Source organism: Stegostoma tigrinum, chromosome 13, assembly GCF_030684315.1.
Source record: "Stegostoma tigrinum isolate sSteTig4 chromosome 13, sSteTig4.hap1, whole genome shotgun sequence".
Classification (NCBI taxonomy): Eukaryota; Metazoa; Chordata; class Chondrichthyes; order Orectolobiformes; family Stegostomatidae; genus Stegostoma; species Stegostoma tigrinum.
In genome coordinates this window covers 68,111,107-68,128,853 of record NC_081366.1, presented here as the reverse complement: position 1 = coordinate 68,128,853, position 17,747 = coordinate 68,111,107, and the positions used below count along the sequence as shown (strand labels likewise).

The following is a 17,747-nucleotide window of genomic DNA, read 5'->3' as shown; positions in this document are numbered from 1 at the left end:
GTCAACACTGGCAGTCTGGGAAATTATGATTTGAAGCCAGTCAAGTGGAATATGTTTCAGCAGAGCTGACAATCCGGCTGCATACCCACAATAGGGTGGCAGCAGGTGACTGTCACTTCGACGACTCTGAAGATATGGACACATCAGTGGAACAAAACACTGCAATGCTCACATTTCATGAAGCAGACTTGGCTGCAAACAGTTTATTCTTTAAGAAAAGAAAAGCAGACAGTAACGAGGACAAAGGTACACCAGTCAAATCATTTGACCCAAACAATAAAGAGCCAGCCCCACTTGCCCTTTCCCTCCCCAATAAATAAAGTACTTTTACCCAGTAGGATAAGCCCCTAACACAAAACAGCCACAGCATGTCCTAAAGCTCAGGGTGCTGAGTCATATCCAGGACCACCCTTCCCCCTCCCCTCCCACCCCCAAACCCATCCTATCAAAATAAGGGCCTGGCAGTTCTCATGCAGTTTTAAAAAAATTGCGGTACAGAACAGCATAATTAACTGCAAATTCACTTGTCCTTTTTTTAAAAGGATGAATAGGGCTGGTGAGCCTGTGCTTTTACACTGAATCTTAACTTATGCCTCCCTGCACCCCCACTTTTAATTTCTTAACAAAAATGCTGAAATAGATCAAGACACTCATTTAATTTTACATTTACCAGTTTTGTTTTTAAATTTGATTTTCCCTTGTTGCAGTACAGAAACTTAAGACTTATTTTTTAAGAAGTGTTCTTCCTCTCTCGGATACTGGTTATTTTCAGTAGTCCGGGGGCAACACGCACCTTCCGTCTTCACTTAAGTGACAATTCTTCACACGGAGCTTAAACCCAGCGCTATTCTGTAACAAGGGCAACTCTGTCAAGGCTGGGCCTCCCCTCACCACAGCGTAGTTTGGGGGGGGGGGGGGGGGGGGGGGGGTGGGGGGTGGGCAGGGGGCTGATTTATTTCATATGAACGGCTCTGAGATCAGCTAACCAGACAGAGCCCTAAGGGTTCAACGCTGCTTTTCTGGTCTACATTATTCAGTTGCCCATTGTCATTACTCACTGAAGCTGAACAGTAAGAGGTGCTCAATAAGATTTATCTATTATAAGTAGATTTTTGGATCAGCAAATGAGTGAAGGGTTGTGTAGCAAGGTTTGGACAGGAGGAGGAGCGCAGACAGGAAAGTGGTGAGGAAGATCAGCCATGAACATACTGAACGGCAGTGCAGGCTTGAAGGGCTGAGTAGTCTAATCCAAAGTCCTATGTCCCTAATAATCACATTAGCTGCAGCAGAAGAATATAAATTCCTTCTTGGTAAAGGCTCCAGTCAAACCTTCCATCATGGCTGACAAGACAGTGTAGCTTTATTCTGGTATAGTGTCAGTTTTAGGTATTATAAACAGAAAATGTATACTAGATTCCTTGCTCTAGAAGAATCGAACTAAGAAAACTTGTGCGCAAACCGCCAGGAGCATATTAACAGACGATGTTTCAAAGAAATTAGATACCAGAATGTAACTTTCCGTTAAGGGAAAGTGGGGGTTGGGGGGGTGGGGCGAAGAAAGAGACAATTTTCAGATCTGACATAATTAGGACATCATTTAAAAGTAAAACTTGTTCAGTCATTATACGCAATTACTCCCATTATTAGATGTAAAACTTTGAAAAAACTCTACCTACAAAAGCCCCGACAGTCTCGGGGCTTTAAAAATCTACAATTACATTTTCAAATTGGCATTAGTATAGTTAACTTAAACATCTTCTAGTTTGCTTGTTCAACAATGCAAGTAAATTCATTCTTTCATATACTGAGCTACAAAACTGCTCGGGTCATTTCACAAATAAGAGACTGCTTTTCGAGGAACTGTGTGGAAAATTCCCTGATTCGTTACATACTGCTCATTACATTATGCTGACTAGCACTCAATCACCCTCAATCCCAATGAATATGGAAAAAGGAGGGACGCATTTTATGGGGAACAAAGAAAAATAAAAAACGTACACTCCAACATTTGTCACCTTCCAGAAGCAGCTGTCAATCGGTGCAAGTATTATTATTTTGGATAAAGAATGCCCAAGGCATTAGCAGCTGTGGAGGAACAAAATACACACAACATAAGAATTCGTCCCTGTTTCCATGAAGGAAAGGGGAAAAAAAAAATCAAATTTACAAGTCAGTGTTGAATATTTACACCTTTAAAAGCCAGAAGAATTAGATGGAAATTCAGTGCCTTATAAACAGAAGCCATTTTGTTCTAGAGTAGATACATCATGGGAATTACAGACCCACATACCAGAAGGCACCACAGCTTCATTAAGACAGACAACCTGACAAAAAAAAACTATTGTTAAGATTCATTCCAGAGGGCAACTTTTCCTTTTAAAAAATAATAATAATTTGATATTTAATTGTATGCAGTGCTGAGGTGACCAGTCAAACAAAATTTTCTAGTTCACTTTGTCCTGGAATATATAGAGGTTGTTTGTGGCGGCTACTGCTATGATATTCTCTGATGGATGCCACGCTGTGTGCAGAATCTTCTTACTGAAGTCCAAACTGTCAACACTAATTTCATCTTTCTTCCTTTTCCCACCCATGCATACTTTGCGAGGCTTGAGTATTGCTCTGGGTTTGCTGTTTTCCCGCGATGCCTCCAGTGTGACGTCACGCTTCGTGTTACGGTCAAACATTCGGAAGAAGTTGTTGTAGGAACCAGTCATGATTACACTGTGAAATCAATAAATACAGGGGGAAAGAAGAGAGGAAAGCTTGTTTAATATAAAGCTTCTCACAATGTCAAAAAGCATGTCAACACTTTTCAGACGCACATGGAAGGAACTGCCTTGTAATATTGTAATTGGTCTGTCCGTTGCACCTTTTTTAAACAATGGCATGATGTTAATGGTCCGCCAGCCTTTCAGCACCATGTCTGTACCCAGCAAGAACTAGGAGCGTGATAGTCAGAGTCTCTGCTCTTTCTTTCTTAGTTTGTTTACAACTTGGGATACATTACATGCTTGTGCAGCAATTTAGCTACTTTGGATAATTCTAGACCACCTAATATTTGCTCTTCCATTATAACAACCCCACTAAACTTTCATGTTCCCTTCATTAAGTAGGACTTCATCATTCCCCTTTTCTGTTAAAACAAACACAGGGTATTCATCAAGAACCATGCACAAGCCTCTGTCTGTGCATTCACTATTTTTCGGTCTTTAATGATGGATATGTCTAGAAACTTTAACTAGAAGAAGGCCAATCAGCCTACAGAATCTGTGCCATCATCCAAAGAGATCATGGTTGATCTAATAATTCTAACTTTACTTTCCTGACTTTTCCTCATAGCAGTGGATTCTGTTACTGATTAAAATTTGCTGCTTTCAGATTGGAATATATTTAACACTCTAATCTCGACAGCTCTCTGTGGTAAAGAATTCCATAGATTCATTTCTTCTCAAAGAAGATATTCTCCCCACAGATAGTAGGAACTGCCGATGCTGGAGAATCTGAGATAACACGGTGCGAAGCTGGATGAACACAGCAGGCCAAGCAGCATCAGAGGAGCAGGAAAGCTTGACGTTTCGGGTCGGGACCCTTCTTCAGAAATGGGGGAGGGGAAGGGGATTCTGAAATAAATAGGGAGACAGGGGGAGGCGGAAGGAAGATGGATAAAGGAGAAGATAGGGTGAGAGGAGACGGACAAGTCAAAGAGGCGGGGTTAGAGCCAGTGAAGGTGAATGTAGGTGGGGAGTTAGCCGGGGGGATAGGTCAGTCCAGGGAGGACGGACAGGCCGGGGGGGGCGGGATGAGATTAGTGGGTAGGGAGGGGATGGGGGTGGGGCTTGAGGTGGGAGGAATGGTTAGGGTGGCGGGGACTGGCTGGGCTGGTTTTGGCATGTAGTTGGGAGAGGGGAGATTTTGAAGCTTGTGAAGTCCACATTGATACCCTTGGGCTGCAGAGTTCCTAAGCGATTTGTTTAGTGTAGTTGTTTGTTGCGACACCTCCCAGTCGCAAACCATTTCAATTCCGCACCCCACCCCCAACTCCTCGGACGACATGTCCATCCTGGGCGTCCTGCATTGCCACAATGATGCCACCTGAAAAATGCAGGAACAGCATCTCATATTTCGCTTGGGACCTCTGCAGCCCAAGGGTATCAATGTGGATTTCGCAAACTTCAAAATCTCCCCTCCCCTACCCACATGCCAAAACCAGCCCAGCTAGTCCCTTCCGCCCTAACCATTCCTCCCACCTCAAGCCCCAAACCAATCTCCTACCCACTAACCTCATCCCACGCCCCTGATCTGTCTGTTCTCCCTGGACTGACCTATCCCCCCCAGCTAAACCCCACCTACATTCATCTTCACTGTCTCTAACCCCACCTCTTTGACCTGTTTGTCTCCTCTCACCCTATCTTCTCCTTTATCCATCTTCCATCTGCCTCCCACGTATCCCTATTTATTTCAGAATCCCCTTCCCCTCCCCCATTTCTGAAGAAGGGTCCCAACCCAAAACGTCAAGCTTTCCTGCTCCTCTGATACTGCTTGGTCTGCTGTGTTCATTCAGCTCCAGATATTGTTATCTCAGATATTCTGCCCATCTGTCTTAAATAAGTAACCACTTGTTTTGAGATTATGCCCTCTGGCCCTACACTCTTCCATAAGGGAAAACAGTCTTTCTGCAGCTACCCTGTCTGTCTCTTAACAATTTTGTACTTTTCAATAAGGTTTTGTCTCATTCTTCTAAACTCCAATGTGTACACGCCCAACTTATTTACCCTCTCCTCATAAGACTCTCTACCCTATACCTGGTATCAGCCTAATGAACCTTCTCTGGCATGCCTCTGGTGCCAATGTATCTTTCCTTAGATAAGGTGACCAAAATTGTTCACAATATTCCATCTTGTTTAACTCATGCTTTGTACAAAATAAAAACCGAAAGAACTGCAGATGCTGTAAATCTATTTCGGGTCTGGTGACCCTCCCTCAAAACTAGGGAAGGGTCACTGGGCCCGAAACAGTAACTCGGATTTTTTCCTTCACGGATGCTGCCAGACCTGCTGAGCTTTTCCAGCAACTTCTGTTTTTGTCCATGCTTTGTACAGTTTTACTAAGACTTCCCCATTTTTATATTTCATTCTCTTTGAAATAAAAGCCAACATTCCATTTGCTTCCTCTATTACTCTCTGGAATTTAGCTAAATTATAGGCAGTACCACCACTACTCTTCCTGTACACACTTCTTCACATTTCTTAACAACACACTGCATCAATTCCTCATCTCCAAACCAACAGCCCCTGATCTTTTACATTCAACCCCAACATTTGAGATCCCCCCCCCACCTTTTCTAATTTACATCAGGGAGCTTCAATACTGTGCCCAAGCCTCACTGATCTGAAGGAATCGCAAGAATGGCCAAAGATCTTTACAGCCCCCCACTATGCTTATCCTACTTACTGAGCGCCAATAATCCTAATCTTTGCTTTCTGTCCCTGAACCATTTCCATGTGGCTGTACTTTCTTTCATGTCATGGAGATTTTATGTTTGTAGTAAGTCAGTTATGTAGTCCCTTATTAAATCCGTTCTGAAAATTTTCAAAGATAGGATCAGTCAATTTTCCTTTATCCATCGCCCCCCACTGTGATTTCCTCAACAAATGATCTTGATCTTCTGAGGTTGGAATTTTACTTGGATGTTGTGATATCAAGTAACCATTCCCGGTATACTTCAGCCTAGATAATGAATGTCATTTGGCATTGACTGTCATAGCATAACCCATTCCTGTTCACAGAGGGCTATACACGTTATTGCAGGAGCCCCAGTAGTTCTATTGCTGCTGCTTGATTTTAGAATTAATGCACAAATTCACAAGATGCCAAATTTCTGGCATTGTTTACAAACTAGTGGCAGCTGGTGTAAATGCACTTTGTCCTCTAAAGGAATCATTTAGATGACAGTTCCAGTTCATGTAAAAGAGTAAGAGATACAGGTTATTTCACTGGCCTGTAGCTGGCATTCAGGCAAATTCAGATCAGAAGCACCACTTACCTGTCAGAGCCATTCCACACACACTCAAACTTGTCAAAGATACAGTCATTTTCATAGAGGGAACACAGCTTACTCCTCAGATATTCATGCACCTGACAAAATACCAGAAGTAAAGAAATAGGGGTTAGAATGGCCTCCACATAACCATGGGTGACAAGGATGATTTTTTTGCTCAATTATTAGGTACTAAGGGGCTAGTTGTGCTTGCTGTCAGTTATGGCTTAACCAGGAGGCAGTATAGGTCAGCAAGCACAGGATGAACAGGGCTTGGTGTGAATTAAGATTTGGGTGCAGTGTTTTAGATGACCTCAAGTTTGCAAAAGGGTAGAATATGGAAGATCAGCCAGGCTTGCACTGGAATCGTCAAGCTAGAGGGAACAGAGGCACAGACAAGGGTTTCAGCAGATGAGACAGGGATAGAGTAAGGTAATGTTACGGAGGTAGAAATAGGTGGTTCAAGTAATGGTGCAAATGAGAGGATGAAAGCTTATCTTGAGGTCATGTAGGACATAAGGCACCTGGCTCAGTCATATGTCCATTGAGAGGCATGTAGTCAGTGACTGAGATGCAGACCTTAGTTCTGATCTTCCCTATACTAAATTGGAGCAAATATCTGTTACAGCACTGGATGTCAGAAAAACAATCTAATCATACAACATCAATGGCTGAGCCAACAGAGAGGAGTGGGCAGACCAGGTGCTCTAACAGCGCACTTGAAATTTGACAACGTCTGTGGGTGACATCACTAAGGGACACCCAAAGTAAGAGTGAAGAAGCGGGAAACCCTTGCAAAGGATTCTCTGGCTATGATTTGGCAGATAAGAATGGAACCTCAGGCGTGGGCAGTCACTTATGTTACAAGCCCAGATGATGATACTGCTGGAGAATTCAGATTCCAAACTGAAATCTTGTGGGTTAGATTTTAAAAAGATGTTAGTTATCATGGTGGTCAGTCACTGAAATATAGTCACATGAGGCTGCAAAGATTCTTTAGGATTGGTAACAGATGCTTACACAAAGGATGAAAACTAAAACAAGAGAAAAACAAATGATCTAGATGCAGGACATAAAACACACAGCAAAATCAGATCCAACTTTCCAACATTATCTATTTATAATGATTCAGATCTGGAGAAATGACCTCTCCACAGCAAATATTTTAAGGTTGACTCAGTGGGTTCTCTATACTTCTTTCCTGCGAATCTTGAAGTCACAAATACTCAAAATTCGAAGTTTAGACTTTCTCAAGTTTTAACAGCCTGCAGTCTTCAAAATAAACATTCCCAATCTGAAACTTGCACAAACTAAACCTTTCTACTGAAGTGACTGTGTTTTCCTCAACTGGCCTATATTCGTTTCCAGGAAATAAACTATATTTTGTGTCTGACACTAGTCAGGTATCCTCAAACTACCCAAGTGCTCAATCTCTGTGTTTACTAATTAAAAATGATCCTCGATTATCCTGAGCCAGGAACATGCAAAAGACCTTCAAGGTTTACCCCACCTGTTGTAAACCACTACAGTAGAAATGGGAGAAATTTCTTCATCCAGAGAGTGGTAAGCCTGTGGAATTCTCCGCCACAGAAAGCTGTAAAGGTCAAAACATGGAATGTTTTCAAGAAGGAGTTATATGTAGTTCTTATGGCTAAAGGGATCAAAGGGCATGAGGAGAAAGCAGGAACAGGGTATTGGCTTAATGATCAGCACAACAATATTAAATAGTGAAGGACACTCAAAGGGCTGAATGGCCTATTCTCATTAATATTTTCTAGGCTTCTATGAAAGAATAAAGAAAAAAGTTTCAAAGGAAAACCAGCAGCTTTTCCCTTCTTCAAACTCTATTTGACAAATACCTGATATGTTTCTATGGGTCTGTTCTCCATGTTTAAATCCCAGACTTTGACAGTGAGGTAATCCCTCGTCATCATATATCTCCCACTGTGACTGAACTTCACATCTGATATGGAGGAAATGATCTCGGAGAAGAATGACCGGTTGCTGGGGTCCTCTGGCTCTTCGAAAACTGGAGAGTGATGCAGTCAAAAGGAGAAAAGAAATAAAATATAAAAATTAACATCTCTTCATTCACTTAACTGAACTATCAAAAGGCACAGATGATCATTTAAAATAATAAAGGCAGTAAAAACCTTAAAATTGGAAAATGTTCTCTTGCCTCTGGGATGGCAACTCAAATTCAAGTTAACATGAAACACACTTAATTTATCTCCAACTCAAAGTCAGTGTTAGTACAGAGCACATAAATACAGTGAATTCAGTTCGAATCTGACAATCTCAGCAACTGGGAAAGGGTTGGAAGGATTGTGTGTGGCGGGGGGGGGGGGGGGGGGGGGTGTAGTGAGGCAGAAGTCATACTGTGTTCCACGCTGGTCTTCAGAAATTGTAATTTTCACACATGTTCATTGAATGACCCCTTGTTCTTCTATCCTCTCTCAAAGGAAATAGCTTTTGGCCATCTTTGTAGCATTTTGAAACACCTCAAGTCTATACTCAAGGGAACACAGACGGGGTTTGAGTTAACAATCCTTTAAATTTACATAGGAATGTAACAACTATGAACAGGAGCAGACCATTCAGACCCTTCAGCTTACTCCACACATTCAACAAAATCACAGCTGATTTCCTGCTTCCAACCCACTTACACACCTGATTTCCATATCCCTTGATTCCTTAAGAGACCAAACATCTGTTCATTCCAGCCTTACATCTTTTCATTAATGGAGCATTGACAGCCATCTGGGGTAGCAAATCCAAAGATTCTCCTAATCTTAGGCTACATAACTGGTCCCTTATCCTGAGGCTTCCATCATGTTCTAGCTCCCCAGTCCAGGTGAAACATCTTAGCAGCTAACTTGACTAATTCTTTTTGTATGCTTCAATGAGTTTGCCTCTTATTCTTTGTGGAGGCCCAATTTATTTCAGCCAATCTATTGAGATTTTGCTGTAGCACCTCCAAAGGAAGTATATATTCACTTAAATATGAAGACTCAGTACTGCACCAAGTAACATGTATTCAAATATATGAATTAGGGGAAGGATGAAGACTGGGCATTCAAACCTGCCCTGCCATTCAAGAAAGTCATGGCTCACATGGTTGTGATCTAATTTTTATCAATCCCTAAAAGTCTGTGGCTCCCTTCCAAAAGTGGTGTCACCAAAGCCCTGTTGAATTGCAGCAAGACTTACTCATTGCAATTTGACTCCCCTGCAATAAACAGCAACATGGCATGTGCCTTCCTGACTACATTGCAATGATAAGATGGCTTTAAGAGGTGTATTTTGAACTGTTTTTCTTAATGAAGAAAGGTTGAGACAGGTGCCATGTGGTCTGCTCAAACCTAAGAAAGTAAACAGCTTGTGAGGCCTTGGGCTTTAAAGTTGGAACAACAGAAGCAGAGTGAATGCGTGGGGTCAAGCTCTAACAAACCAGGATTTTTAGTTTTAGCTTTCAGCCATTCCTGGGGTCTTGAAGCAGGATATGGCAGCTCTTATTCCTCTCTCTTTGTTACTGAAGAAAGCTGAGGTTCTCTTCCTGCTGCTAGAATTTCATGTGAGACAATCTATTTTACTTAATTTGTCTTTGCCAAGAGCATGTTTATGGAATGTTACTATATTGGAACAGTTAAGTAGCAGTAAATAATATATGTATTATTTTATTAAGCATTTTGATAGCTGTAGTCAAACCAACTCTTTTCCTTTATTTTTAATTTTGTATTTTAACTGCAATGAGAATAAAGTGTGTTTTGCTTAAAGTCAAGTAGTCTGCTCAATCAAATTGCATCTAGAAAGCAACACCTTGCACTTACCTTTAGAGTAAGAGAAGGTTAGGTTCTAGGCTATCTTCTTAATTTGCTGATAATTGCAGGGGAGTCAAAGGGCAATGAGTAAGTCTCGCTGCAATTTTGAAAGCGTTTGGTCTGGTCATTAAAATATACTACCTTTAAGAGTACAGCTACGTTTCTCTGTGTCAACATTTAGACGTTTCACGTCTTTCCAAATTTAACCTTCCATCATTCCGGTGAATCTGTGCAGTGCCGGCTCAAGGCTGAGAATCATTCCTGATGTGTGGTGCTTAAGTCTGAATTCAGTCCATGAAGAAAGAGCTGACCAAATAATTTCCTTATTATCAGTCCAACTACAGTTGCCATTGACTGTACATTGTTTGGAAGCTAATATAACCATGCTGTATTCTTGGAGTCTTCCTTGTGTCTGCCTTAGGGCCTGACTAACTTATTATGTGTGATAAACAATCTACATGTACAGCACTCCAAAAACCTGGTTAGAAATAAATCATGTAGTCTCTCTCTCTCTCTCTCTCTCTCTCTCTCTCTCTGAAGAAAATAGCCATTGGCTTCTTCTGTTCAAATTACATATTAATGACTTGAAATGGGGAGAAAGGGTATTACTTCCAAATTTACAGTTGGTACAAAACCTAGAAGAATGTATGTTATGAGGAGGATGCAAAATGGCACCTGAAGGATTTGGACAGACTTAGTGAACAGGCAAGAACACAGCAGACAGAATATTAATGTGGAAAAATGTGACATTCTTCTTTTTGGTCAGAGAAACATGTCTGTAGAATATTTCTTAAATGGTAAGAAGTTGGAATTGTAGACATACACAGGAACCTAGGTGTCCTTGTTGATAGGTCACTGAAAGCTAACATGCAGGTACGGCAATGAAATGTTAGCCTTTATTGTGAGAAGATTTGAGTGTAGGAGTAGTGGAGTCTTCATTCAATTGTATGGGATCATGGTTAGATTACACCTCGAGTACAGTGTGCAGTTTTGGTCTTTATATCTTAGGGAAGACATTATTGCCATTGGGAGTGCAATGGAAGATCACCAGGCTTGTTCCTGGGATTGCAGGACTCTTGTATGAAAACAAAATGTTGGGGCAAATTGGGCCTGTATTCTCTGGAATTTCACAGAATGAGAGGTGACTTCATTGAAAACATTTAAAGGGTTGAACAGGGTAGATGTAGGTAAAATGTTTCCCATTGTTATGGAGTTTAAAACTAGAGGGCATAATTTAAAAATAAGGGAGATGTCACTTAGGTCCAAGATCAGGAGCATTTTATTTCACTCAGTAGGTTTGGAATTATCTACACTGGAGGGCTGTGGAGGCTTAGTCTTTCAGTCTGTTTAAGGTAGAGAAGGCTATATTTCTGATCACCAGTGGTATACAGGTATATGGGGGATGGGATGGGTAATTAAATCAAATTTTAATAGTTTTGTATGCACAAAAGGAAAGTAGTATTTTTCAAGTTTTAATATATTCATAATGCTAAAATTTTAAAAACCTACTTTTTAGAAATAATTGGAGGCACACTGTAGAATCTTTTCCTCTTGCACTCATCAGGACCAAGCAACAATGCCAAATTCTGAATGAAGCAACAACTTATACTGATGAGATGATGCTGCTGAATGGTTGGTAAGTTAACTCTGATTGGTTGAGGTATTGTCATGGAGATTGTGCTTTCGTTTTATTTTGAAACGGTATAATGTCTGGTCAATGATAATGAAATGTGAGGCTGGATGAACACAGCAGGCCCAGCAGCATCTCAGGAGCACAAAAGCTGACGTTTCAGGCCTAGACCCTTCATCAGAGAGCTGTTCCCATTATCACTGATACGATAATGTCTGGTCACGTTTCTTTATCCTGCAGTGGACTCCTCCCTCCTGAAGACTATATGGAGTTTCTAGCAAATATATGTAAATAACATTGTAATCCTGACTGAGAATCTTAAATCGCTTATTAGCGCATCAACAGCTATTAGCAATTAGCCCGTTTCACAACTGCAAAACTCAGAACATGATGTTTAACGTTAAGCTGTGATTCCACACTGTCCCATTGTTAAAAACAGAGTTGGGATTGAAAGGAAATTGCAGGCCAGTCAATCTAACCTCATTGGTCAGCAAGTTATTACAAAGAATTCTGAGGGACAGAACATATCTGAACTTGGAGAGACATTGATTAACCAGGGATACACAGCATGGTTTGTTATTGGAAAGCTAAGTTTGAAGAATGTGATCAAATTTCTAGAGAAGGTGACCAGGAGTGTTGATGAGGTTAATGCGAGTGGTCTACATGGTCTTCAGCAAGGCTTTTGACAAGGTCCTGCATGGCAACCTGGTTAAGAAAGTAACCGTCTAAGACAAAATGGATGTTAGTTGCTAAATTGAGAGGCAGGAAGAAGCGGGTGATGATAGAGGGTTATTACTGTGACTGGAAGTCTGTTTCAGTGAGGGTCTGCATGACTAAGTGTTAGGGATTTTTGCTATTTGTGGTATACATTAAAAGTCTAAATTTAAATGTAGAGTGTGTGATCAAGAGGTTCATGGATGAAAGAAAATTGGTAGGGTGGTAAATAGAATGATAGTCATAATCAGCAGGTCATCAATGGAATGGTTAGCTGGGCAATGCAATGGCGAATGAATTCAATCCAGAAAATTGTGAAGCAATGCACATGACAGCAGCTAACAAAGCAAGAGACTACATTATGTTAGAACTCTGGAAAGTACTGAAGATTAGAGGTACCTTGGTGTGTATATCCATAGATTCCCAAGGACAGTAGCATAAATAGATAAGATAGTTAAGAAGGCATAAGGAGATATTTGCCTTTACTAGCTGAGGTATAAAATACAAGAGGAAGGAGGATATGCTGGAACTGTAAAAAACATTGGTCAGGCCATAATTGGAACACTGAATGAAAGTCTTGCCATCACATTATCGAAAGGATATAATTGCAGTAGAGAAGGTGCAGAGGAGAATTACCAGAATGCTGCCTAGGCTAGATTATCTGAGCTGTGTGGAAAGATTGTGTAGGCTGGGGCTGTTTTCCTCAGAAAAGTGAAAGTTGAGAGAGAATCTGTCAGATATTGTGAGAAGTCTTCATGAGGTCTCAGCCTTGACCAGTGAGTCAGTTCCCAGGAAGTGCAGCTGTGAATTGGATATAACATTGGCTCGACAGTCAGAGACAGAGGATGGTGGTCGAGGGTTGTTGTACAGACTGGAGGCCTGTGACAAGTCATGTGCCGGAAGGATTAGTGCTGGGTCCACCACTATTCGTCACTTATATAAATGGTTTGGATAAGAATACACGAGGCATGGTTTGTAAGTTTGTAGATGACACCAAAACTAATGTTATAGTGGACAAAGAAGAAGGTGATCCAAGAGTGCAACAGGATCTGGATCAACTGCACCATTGGGCAGAGGAGTTTAATGTAGATAAATGCGAGGTGTTATTAAGACCACAGGGCATGACTTAAACAGTAATGATAAGGCCCTACAGAGTGCTGTCAAACAAAGAGGCCTAGGGGTACATGTACAGCCTTCCTTGAAAGGGGCATCTCAGGTAGATAGTGTGATAGAGAAACTGTTTGGCACACTTGCCTTAATTGGTCAGGCTATTGAGAACAGAGGCACTGAGACATTTTACAGCTGTACAAGACACTGGTAAGGCCACATTTGGAGTCCTGTGTTCAATTCTGGTCACCCTTTACAGAAAGGATGTTATTAAACTGGAAAGGGTACAAAAAAGACTTACAAGGATGTTACCAAGACTGGAAAATTTGGGTTATAAGGTGAGGCTGAATAGGCTGGGATATTTCTCCTCCCAGCATAGAAGGCTGAGGACTGACCTTATAGAAGGTTACAAAGTCATGAGGGACAGAGATAGGGTGAATAGCCAAGGTCTTTTCCCCAGGGTAGGGGAGTCTAGGGCATAGGTTTAAGGCAACAGGGGTAAGTTTAAAAGGGACCTGGCAGGCAACATTATCACATAGAAGATGATGAGTACATGAACTGAGCTGCCAGGGGAGTGGTGGAGGTGGGTATAATCACATTTAAAAGACATTTGTACAGGTCCACAGATAGGAGGGATATGAGCCAAATGCAAGCAATGGGACTAGTTTAGTTTAGGAAACCTGGTCCCCATGGACGAGTTGGGCTGAAGGGCCCGTTTGCATACTGTGTGACTCTGTTATGGAATATTGATCAGGACAGAATTCACAGTTGTCAAAAAGTACAGAGACATACAAAGAGTAGTAGGCTATTCAGCCCTTTGTGTGCATTCTGCTTTACCTGGATTTGCTCATGGCCAAAACGATCACAATGTAAAATGCCACTGGGGCACAATGCCCAAGACCATCTACAGGGTCATGTGTCTGCGCAAAATTACATCTTCAGTCGGGGAGATAGGAAAAACAAGGGATGAAGAGGCATAAGCTTTGAACAATGGCAGAAGTGCTGAGACAACAGTCATATTATTGCAATACCTACACACACAGATCTCTGAATCAGCCCACATAAATTGACCTGTCTGCATGGAAAACAAAGAAACTACTTGTTACCTAACCAAGTGGCACATTTTAAAATTTTGTTTGTTTGCTTCTTGTTTTGTTGTGGATGGTTGATTTTCTTTCTACTGACACAACAACATTGTCTGAATAATGGATTTATTATTCCCACAAATGCGATAAAAGGTGCACGATTTTCCCAGTTAGAAAAATCAGGTGATAATTTGAGATCTGTTCACAGGCACTTGGTACAAGTGGTACAGTTCTGTATTTTTAACCTGCAATGCACTTTTGTTTTTCTGGAGTCCTTTCTTACCAATCCAATTAAATCAATTTCATTTAAGAGGGGATAAGCAATAACGTCTCTGAATTGTATCTGCCACACAGGACCCTTGAGTGAGAGAAGGCACTAACAGGATTAATTCTACACAATGTGCAGGGTTAGGGAGCTGACATTTGCAAAAGAAACCAGTGACCAACTGGGTCAGCTCAGTGCCAAGTCTTTTCAGCACCCACTAAATAACACTGTGATTGCAATTAATCTACAATTAGCAGAGATTAAAAGAAAACAATACTGAGAATAGGAAATCTGAAATCAAAGCAGAAAATTCTTGGGGCAGGATTCCTATCCCTTTCTCGCGTCTCCAGGTTTCCCACACCTCTTGTGTTGCTCCCTTTGGGCCTCTCACTCCAAATTGTTTCAGGGACTAATGCTACCAGCTTCACTTTGCGACTCCCTTGACACAATTCAATCTCTCGCCCACTGATTTTCTGGCTCTGGTTTTAACATCAACAAAGTAGCTCTGCTGAGATGCTTGTTTACCTCAATGATGTGAGCTATCCCACCTGTTCCCTCAAAGGTTGTGGGCTCAAGCTCCACCTCAGAGACATGGGCCCAAAATCCAAGCTGACACTTTATTGCCACACTGAAAAAGAGGGCACCTTTTCTTCAGTCATCATCAATGATGCCTTAAAAAAAACTGCCTTAGGGACTATAAAAAGCTTCAGGACATCATGAAAGCCTCCACATAATTATCATTTCCCTATTTCCGCCATTCTATCAAGGTCAAAGGATGCAGGCTGTGTGCACCGCATCCGTGGTTTCTTGATGAGTTCCCCAATATATGTGGGGCCTCATTGCTGCCACATGGCTTCAGAACTAATCTTCCCTGTGTCTTTCGAGGGGGTAGAGAAAACTCAGTTGAAAATGTGAATTTTTAAGATGAAACTGAATTGTACTCTGTTATTTAGAACAACACCATAATGTTCCGGCTAGCTTAAACAAAGTATTTTCCAATAAATGTACTGTGCTGCTAATGCACCAAGAAAGGTCCCAAGCAGGGCAATGGTTTTGTAAATGCTCTATAGATCTCCTTGAATTGCGTGTAAGACACCTGACAAAAACATGCCAGCCAAGCTTGATAATGAGTTGGAGTAACTGATTCCAATCAGGAGGCAACTCCCAACTGGCCTTCTACTCTCACTCCACATTTTGTTTTAAAATTCATTTAAGATAAATTTAAGATTCATAAAATCTTACAGAAAGAGAAGGTGAACATTTGGCCAATGTCGATTCTCTAACAAACTACCACTTCATCCCATTGGTCTATTTTATCCCAGCATCCTTTTAAAAAGAAAGTTTCTTTGTCACATATTTATTCACTTGCCTTTTAAAATCTATTCTGAATTCTGTTTCTGGAGGTATTACTCCAACTTAAAGGGCTAAATGAACTCCTTCAATGCTTTACCGTCCATGAATTTAAATCCTAATAAATTCTCTGGGCACTGACTGCTTTTCTGCTCCAAGCAAACTTTGATTGCTCACTGGATTTGGTACTTCAGCTTTGAATTGCAGTGGTGTCATTTTTATCAATGCTTGAAATTCCAAAAGAAGGGGCATTCAATGGGCATAATCTTCTGTTCTGAAGTCCAGGTTCAGTGGAGGCTGTGGAATTGTGAGTCATTTATAATCAGGAGTGGGTTGATTATTTTTGCACAATTATACCGTTCTCAAGAACATGCTGAATCTTGTGGCAGAGATAGTGGCACACTGACCTGCCCCAGAGGTTAACAGCTCCAGTGCTATATTTAAAGGAAACCCATGTAGGCATTCATTCCCTGCAAGCAGGAGCATCACTCAGTCTCTCCACCTAGATGCATGAAGCTAATCATTTTCCAGTCAGCCTAGCTTCCTTCCCAAGGTCAGCTTGCAATCTCCCCACACCCCCAACCTCCCCAGTCAGACCTCCACTCTCGGCCAGCCTCCTCGGGATGTGCCAATTACACTCCAGCCTCCCTTCCTTGTTTATCCTTCGTGGACAATCAAACTTGGACTACTGCCACCCGATCTCAATCATGGCAATGGCACAAACAAATACTCTCCAAATGAACTCCATCCCATCCTATTCTCTGTCTCTACTGTTATCTCCATTGACAATGCAATCTTCTATTAGAACCACTTCTGCTAACTCTTTCTCTGTCATCGATTCAGGATTGCAACTCCCAACACCCAACCCACCTCCACATGCCCCCACATTGCATTGTTGATAGGGCCTCTCACAGTGCATCTGTTCCATTCTCTGCACATCTGTTCTCACCCCTTCCCTCTTCTCCCAGAAATAGAATGTAGTTCCCTTTATTCTCATCTTCCATCCCACCAACCTGAATTCAATGGATTAGCACCCCTTCCACAAACATTCACTCCCTCCACCAATGACACTAGGTAGCAGAATTGTGTACCATCTACAAAAATGCACTGCAGAAATTCACTGAAGTTCCTTAGACAACATCTTCCAAACCCACAACCAACTTCCATCTAGAAGGAAAAAGGGCAACACATACATGGCAACACCAGTACCTGCAAGTTCCCTGCAAGCCAACTCCTATGAGTTAATTAAAAAAAGGTAACTATTACATATAGTTATCAATCTGAAATGTTAACTTCACCAATGCTACTTGATCTGCTGTTTATTTTCTTTGTTTTAAGTCAAGCAAACCTTGTTAGATTCTCTGCTTATGGTGAGTTAGTTTAATTCCAGCTTAAGTAGTACAGTGATAGTTGGAGATTACAAGGTGTAGAGCTGGATGAACACAGCAGGCCAAGCAGCATCTTAGGAGCAGGAAAGCTAAACATCAGCTTTCCTACTCCTCTGATGCTGCTTGGCCTGCTGTGTTCATCCAGCTCTACACCTTGTTATCTCAGATTCTCCAGCATTGGGAACTGCAGATGCTGGAGAATCTGAGATAACTAGGTGAAGAGCTGGATGAACACAGCAGGCCAAGCAGCATCAGAGTAGGAAAGCTGACATTTCGGGTCTGGACCCTTCTTCACAAATGGGGGAGGGGAAGAGGATTCTGAAATAAATAAAGAGGGGGGGTTGGCG

The 17,747-nt window shown here is 41.6% G+C and overlaps 1 protein-coding gene across 5 annotated transcripts in view; it reads right to left on the bottom strand.

Annotated features, from left to right (window-relative positions):
• Positions 1-930: 930 nt before the first annotated feature.
• The window catches only part of LOC125458425 (serine/threonine-protein phosphatase 2A 55 kDa regulatory subunit B beta isoform), a 525,757-nt gene continuing 508,940 nt past the window's right edge, over positions 931-17,747 (bottom strand). For all 5 annotated transcript variants that reach the window (XM_048543679.2, XM_048543681.2, XM_048543682.2 and 2 more), the window contains 3 exons: positions 7,900-8,069; positions 6,047-6,138; positions 931-2,724 (listed from right to left, as the gene is read on the bottom strand). In XM_048543679.2, coding sequence (XP_048399636.1) covers positions 2,445-2,724; positions 6,047-6,138; positions 7,900-8,069 — 542 coding nt within the window. In that variant the 3' untranslated portion in view covers positions 931-2,444. The remainder of the gene's footprint in view (positions 2,725-6,046; positions 6,139-7,899; positions 8,070-17,747) is intronic.